The sequence below is a fragment of the Athene cunicularia genome (assembly GCF_003259725.1).
Source record: "Athene cunicularia isolate RWA chromosome 11 unlocalized genomic scaffold, athCun1 chr11_part2, whole genome shotgun sequence".
Lineage (NCBI taxonomy): Eukaryota > Metazoa > Chordata > Aves > Strigiformes > Strigidae > Athene > Athene cunicularia.
The window spans coordinates 20357-27547 of NW_020799114.1; the positions used below are offsets into that span (position 1 = coordinate 20357).

The 7191-nt window shown below is 43.2% G+C and overlaps 1 protein-coding gene across 1 annotated transcript in view; it reads left to right on the top strand.

Annotated features, from left to right (window-relative positions):
* Positions 1–6354, top strand: part of GABARAPL2 (GABA type A receptor associated protein like 2) — a 6479-nt gene extending 125 nt beyond the window's left edge. Inside the window, exons 2-4 of the mRNA XM_026857111.1 lie at positions 229–296; positions 3584–3756; positions 5777–6354. Coding sequence (XP_026712912.1) covers positions 229–296; positions 3584–3756; positions 5777–5867 — 332 coding nt within the window. The 3' untranslated portion in view covers positions 5868–6354. The remainder of the gene's footprint in view (positions 1–228; positions 297–3583; positions 3757–5776) is intronic.
* The last annotated feature ends 837 nt before the right edge of the window (positions 6355–7191 follow it).

The following is a 7191-nucleotide window of genomic DNA, read 5'->3' on the forward strand; positions in this document are numbered from 1 at the left end:
CGCCGCGGCCGGCTCCCCGAGACGGTCGTCTTGCCTCTGGGCGGGCAGCCGCCTGCGGCCCTCGCCGAAGGGTGGGGTGACGCCCGGGGTCGGCCTCCCTCAACAGCTGGAGACCCCCTCGAGGGGAACGAGACGGTCGCGATCCCCGCACGCTTCCGTCCCCGCGGGCGCTGCCCTCTCCGCCTCGGACACTGGCGATACTGTTTCTGTGCAATGACTAATTACGAGTTTTGTTCACAGAGCACAGATGTGTCGAGTCGGCAAAAATCCGAGCCAAATACCCTGACCGTGTCCCGGTGAGTAACTGAGCCAGCTTCATCTCAGTAATTAGAGGCAAAGGTGGACAAGCTGTTTCCATCCTGCTCTCTCTTCTTTGGTCAGATGCTACTAAGTAAATTCATCTTCCCTTTTGTGTCCTTAGACGTTTTACAGAGGCTCCAGACACATCTAACTAATCCAGCATTTCCTCCTCTGCCCCAGTGCGTATTAATAAACGAGCAAGAGTGCCTGGCTTTTTAAACACTTCCCAGGCATGTTTATGGTTTATCAATGTCACGGTTTCTTCTAATGGCAATTATATCCCAAGAAATACCTTCAGTGTCTTTGGGATTCATTCCGTACCTCATCCCAAGATCATAAATTCTTTAATCCTTGACAACATTTCATCCTGTCATTTCATCCTGTCAAGAAAGGTGATTTTTCCCTTATGTATTCCATGCCTGTAACCAGTCTCACTGTGGTGAATCCCCCCATGCAAACACTGTTGTTTGTTGCACTCTAAACTGAAGCTGTAATCATAAAGATTTTAGAATCAGATGCCTACACTGCTGAATTATCTGGCAGTGTAAGTCTGGTACAGCAGACGCACACAGACAGAAATCACATGACAACACCTTTCTGGTGATTTGGGGAAGTGCTCAACTGGCATCCTTGGCAGGTCAACTGATACTCCAGAGCGTACTGCAGCCATGCTTCGTTTCTTTTCCTTGTGGCATTGTTGAGCCTGGCTGAAATATTTGGTGGCTAGCTGTGGGAAGTCAGTAATCATTGCCGGAGTAATTATAGAAATGCAGAGAGCATGGGTGTCAAATCAAAAGCAATACTGCAAAGCACTGTAAAAAAACAAATGTGTGGTCTATGACCAACTAGAACCTTGCGTTATACCACAGTTCACACTGCAACTCAATCAGAGGTTTTACTGTATGCGGATAAACGTGGCTTCTTCAACTCTACACTGAGCTAGCTAGCTGAAGCTCTACTTAGCATGAGTTTCTGACATACTGGTATGTGTTGTGTAATGGTACAGTATGCTCCACAGATGAATATAAAAGACTTCAGGGAGAAAAAAGAAAAAGTAATAATGAATACGCTAATGATCTAGATGGAAGCCTGAGAGCCACTTTGCACAACAGGTGAAATGGCAGATTAGATACTAGACTGGTGGTTCTCCTCCCCCTTCACCTAAACATTTTTTTTTAGCTTCAGTGTTACTGGAATTTATTTATAATATTTCTTCCTTTTTTTTTTTTTCTTTTCTTTTGCTATATGCCATATCAAGGCAATTGGTTCTGTCATCTGTTACAAGCAACTTGAGACACTGTTTAAAGAAGACAGTTAAATTGGAAGGTTGGAGGTGGTGTGTATATTAAACCTGTATTTCTTCCTATCATGGGATTTTATTTAGTCATATGACAATTTAAAAGAGGATAGGACATGCTCATTGCAGACTAGAATTCTGTGTAACTCAAGATTTCAAACAATGATGTCACACTTGCATGTCTTGTGAAGAGCAGCTAAGGACTCGGAGTTTGTCTGTTTTGGAGAAAAGGAGGCTGAGGGGCAACCTCATGGCACTCTACAGCTTCCCGAGGAAGGGATGTGGAGAGGGAGGTGCTGATCTCTTGTGTCTGGTATCCAGTGACAGGACACCTGGGAATGGTTCAAAGCTGCATCAGGGGAGGTTCAGACTTGACAGTAGGAAGCATTTCTTTACCAAGATGGTGGTCAAACCCTGGAACAGGCTTCCTAGAGGTGGTCAGTGCCTCAGGCCTGTCAGTATTTGAGGCATTTGGACAATGCCCTTAACATGCTTTTAATTTTTGGTCAGCCCTGAACTGGTCCCTTCCAACTGAATAGTTCTGTTCTATTCTACTTTCTTTTCCCAATGTGAGAGTGACAAAACCAAAATAAGCATTTGTACAAAGGCAGTGCATTTCCTCAGATCACCTGCCATTGTTTCAGGTACCAGTGCTGCAGGCTAGTTGAATTTTTCACTCCACAATAGCTGAAAGGGGCAAGGAAGGAATATAGTTAGATGCCTCAGTTTGTTACTATGAACCAGAGTGAGAAGACAGAACTCCTGGACTCCTTCCTTCAATCACCGGTTAGTTTAAGGGAACTAGCACAGACAAGCCACTCCTAAACCTTAAGTTTTCAAGCAGCCTGTGCCTTGAATGTCTCAGTAGACACCAGTTCTTTTCTTGCCCTGTCCCCCAAGCTTTTGTTGCAGAATACCCTATTTCTTGATAGTGCACATGTAGAACTTCAGAACATTTTGAAAATTAGCCATATTTAAACACATTAGGACATTAATGTTCTGGTATGAATAAATCACAGAGTCACAGAACAGCTGAGGTGGGAAGGGACCTCCGGGGGCCACCTGGTCCATGCCCCCCACTCAAGCAGGGCCAACTGCCCAGGGCCACATCTGCTGAATAACTCCGAGGGGGGGAGACCCCACAGCCTCTTTGGGCAACCTCTGCCAGTGCTCTGGCACCCGCACACTAAGGCGGCGTTCCCTGATGTTCAGAGGGAACCCCCTGTGTTTGTGCCCGTCGCCTCTGGTCCTGCCACAGGGCAACCCTGAAAACAGCCTGGCTCCATTTTCTCTGCACCCTCCCTTCAGATATTTACACACATTGATAAGATCCCCCCCGGGCCTTCTCTCCTCCAGGCTGAACAGTCCCAGCATTCCCAGCCCTTCCTCACACGAGAGATGCTCCAGTCCCTCAGACACCTTCGAGGCCTTGGCTGGGCTCTCTCCAGTATGTCTGTGTCTCTCCTGTTCTGGAGGAGCCCAGCCCTGGAAACAGCACCCCAGGTGTGGCCTCACCAGTGCCAGTACAGGGGAAAGATTACCTCCCTGGACCCGCTGGCCACACTTTGCCAAATGCAGCCCAGGATGCCATCAGCTGCCTTTGCTGCCAGGGCACACTGCTGGCTCATGGTCAGCTTTGGGTCCACACTGCAATAATTTCCTATCATCGGTGTACGAAAAATTTAAAGATCTGTATACTTTCCTGTCATAGGTTTCTTTTAGGCACATTGCATCTTTTTACCCCATGACTGTCAACCTTGGGCAAATTTTGAGTCATTGTGTATATGAATGTAGGTTTCAGTGCAGTTGTAAAATCAGGTTTTGCAATGCTGAGCCACTTCTACACCTCTCGTTTGTTGTGGTCAATAAACCTTTTTGTTCCTCCCCCCCGTTTACTGTTGTAAGCCTGTACCAGCAAGCGATTTACTAACACCGTCGGTTCATACCAATCCCAAAAAGCCTGACCATCACACCTGCACTTTACAGGTCATAGTGGAGAAGGTCTCAGGATCTCAGATAGTTGATATTGACAAGAGAAAGTACTTGGTTCCATCTGACATCACTGTGGCCCAGTTCATGTGGATCATCAGGAAGAGGATTCAGCTGCCATCTGAGAAAGCAATATTCCTCTTTGTAGACAAGACTGTCCCCCAATCCAGGTGAGAGGCTATTCACTTGGTATTCAGAACTATTTCAGCAAGCTGGTGCGTGTCAGAGGAACAGTAACTCCCCTCTTTGAGGCTTATTTGGTGATTTTAGGAGGTGTTTGGGACATCTTAATCTCACTGTGATAGGGTTTTTTTCTCTCATGAGTTTGATAAACATCTTATTTCTTGAGCTAGGCTGAAAGGAGAGGTGTCTGGAAAATATGATTTACTCCAAAGGCAAGAGGATGAGCTCTGGAGTTATGGTATCTTTGGTTGAGTGCAAGAACATTTACATCATCAATGCCAAAAAAAATATTAATTCTCAGTGTAACAAAAAAATTACATGTTAAATACTCAAAAGCAAACACCATAAATTATTCTGAAAAAACTAACCTGTCAGCTCATAAAGAAATTGTCACATTACAGACTGGCTGCTCTTTCTTGTTTTAAAAATTACTTATTCTATAAACACAAAATGCAAAATGACTATAGAGAGGTTTTTCACATTGCTTTTGTCGAGGAATAAGTTTCATTGTTGTCTGCTACATACAGAATAATGTATAGCAGAAGCAGCTACTACAACTGCTTTCTATATGAGATACTTTAATAGTAGTATTTGAGAAAACAGTACATCATGATGTTATGTGGCTTAGATATAGTATTATTAATCCTTACCTGTGTAACAGTAACAGTCCCGCCAGGTAACCTGTCCAGACTCAGTTAGGAGTATTTTTATTTACTTTGTGATGCACAGTAGGGACCTGTGAGAACCGTCTTTTTCTGCTTGCCTTCGTCTAAGAGTACTAGGAATCCCTGCATGTCATCTTCTCAACAGTGCTGTAGAACTGCTAGGAACATTAAAGAAAAAGGAAGGGCACATTGTCTTATCTCTGGTGGAAAAACAAGGTCTTGAACCTTCAATATAAATGCAAAAATGGTAACTTGTTAACTGATAAACAAAAAAACCTAACCTGTTGATGGCTCTACTCATCTCATAGTCTGAGTTTATTACATAGACCACTAACTCTTGACATCCTTCTCTCCTAATCCAGAAATTTATCTACTACTCACCAATTCCCTTCCATTTCAAGTACTGCCTGCAACTCTTCCCAGCTCCTCTCTTGGGTAAAAAGCCACAATCGTTTCCCTGTCATGCACATTCAGTCTGCATCTTTCAGTTCACTAGCCTTTTCTCAGTCTTGGGAAGTCAGAGAAAGGTGAGCTGAGGAGGTGTCATTTGTGCAACTGATGTCAGCTGCCTGTTTCATCTGTAGCTAGAGGGTTGGAGCAGTTATAATGGCAAAGTAATTACTTGGGTTTGTTTTCAAAATACAAACATTGCCCTAAAGATTGCAGCTGCTTAGACTGTGAAGGGCCACATGCATATGCAGTTTAAGAAAATTTTCATTGATCAAATGTTCACCTTATTCACTGAAGCAGCACCAGTTTCTGGCTCACTTTTAATTTATCACCCACACATTTTGGTACTAGGACTAATTTTCAGTCATTGCTTTTTAACAATACAGAAAACAAAGCTTTTACTCCCCAGACCAACCTGGACCTCAAAGAAACAGTCTAAAAAGCACAAGTTTGATAGACTTGAGACCAGCTGAACATTCATGACTACACCAGGTGGAGGGAGAAATGAGGTTGCTCACACAAACAGCCAGACAGTAATGCAGCTGCATTCAAGGAAGGTGCTATCAGGGTATTGAACCTGGTATTAGTCACAGCATCAATAATAGATGGTTCAGAATCTGAAATACATTCAGTGACTCATTTCCAATAAAATAAGGAAGCATTCTGACAAAGGCATTTGTGAAGAAGTAACAAAAAACTGCAGAGAGCCCAGGATCATTTTGGTAACTCAGGAGTCAACTGCTTTTCATATGCCCTCATTTTTGTATTTTAATGTAATCACAGACTTACAAGTTTTAGGTTTTCTGAATCCTTGTTTGTGTGAGGTTTTAACTCTTATCATTTTCAACTGTCATGATCCAAGCAAACACTTTCTCTTTTTTTCCCCTTCAAGCTTAACTATGGGACAACTTTATGAGAAGGAAAAGGATGAGGATGGATTCTTGTATGTTGCCTACAGTGGAGAGAACACATTTGGTTTCTGAATGGTGGGTCTTGACTACTACACCATCCTGCTGTGTATCTTGTAAATAGCTGATCATTTTCTGTTATGGCATCCACAGAAGTTCCTTCTATATACATGCATTTGTAACTGGATTTATTTCTTAATATATTGATAGGTCTTGTTTTATTAGACTGTTAAATTATATAAAAAAAGTTTTGTTGTTTTTGTGCATTTTTTTTCTCATGGCTATGAATTCCCAGAGCCTCAGTCCTTTGGGGGATACATTTGATAACATCGATTAAATAATAAAGCGAAGTAGTTGGGCTACTAAAAGACGAAAAGAATATGCATTTATTCTGTTTTGAGGTATTAGTTTAAGAAAAATAAAACCATTACATTAGAATTGGGAACACTGGATTTGCTAGCTTATCCTAAGCAGGAGCAAGATTCTGATTGTGTTGAATTGAGCTAATAATGTTCCTCTTTCTCAATTAACAAAGTACAATAAAAATTCCTGTCACAAACAAGTGGTGCTGTCATTTCTTTACCTTAATTTTGGCCAGAAAGTTATACATCACATTTACTAGACACTATACAGCTGCTTATTATTTACCAGACACTGTACAGCTTCTCAACCTGTAGTATGTGGATGATGATACAGGGAAGAAACAAGCTGCTGTGTGGGGGTTCCAAAACCAACAGCTTCAGAGCTACCAGATCTCATCAGAAGAGCTGTGCCCACCCATCACTGGAGAAGTAAAGACCGTGGGTTTGGAAAGCTGGACCTAGGTGACAAAAGCACAGCATGTAAGGAAAGGGCAGCTAGGAGAAGGAATGGGAGACCAGAGAGCAGGAGAACTGAAAGGTATAATTTGTATGAGTTGTTGCAGAGAGATTACAACAGTTGCATAAGCAGCTCTTAAAAAAAGCCAACAAAACAGTAGTTGTATTACAGATAGTTATATAAATATATGTGTCCTTTCCAAGTAAAAATACTGTAGCTACTGTAAGGACATTACAGAACCATGTACATGAAAGAACAGCTTTACCATACAGCTGAGTGGTGTGGCTGACGTGCCCGAGGGACAGGATGCCATTCAGAGGGACCTAAACAGGCTCAGGAAGTGAGCCCATGATGTTCAACAAGGCCAAGTGCAAGGCCAAGTCCTGTACCTGGGTCAGGGCAACCCTGCTGTCAGTGCAGGCTGAGGGATGAAAGGATTGAGACCAGCCCTGCAGAGGAGGACTTGGGAGTACTGGTGGATGGAAAACTGTCAGCCAGCAACATGCACTTGCAGCTCAGAAAGCCAACCGTGTGCTGGGCTGCATCCAGAGAAGTGTGGCCAACAGGGCAAGTGAGGGGG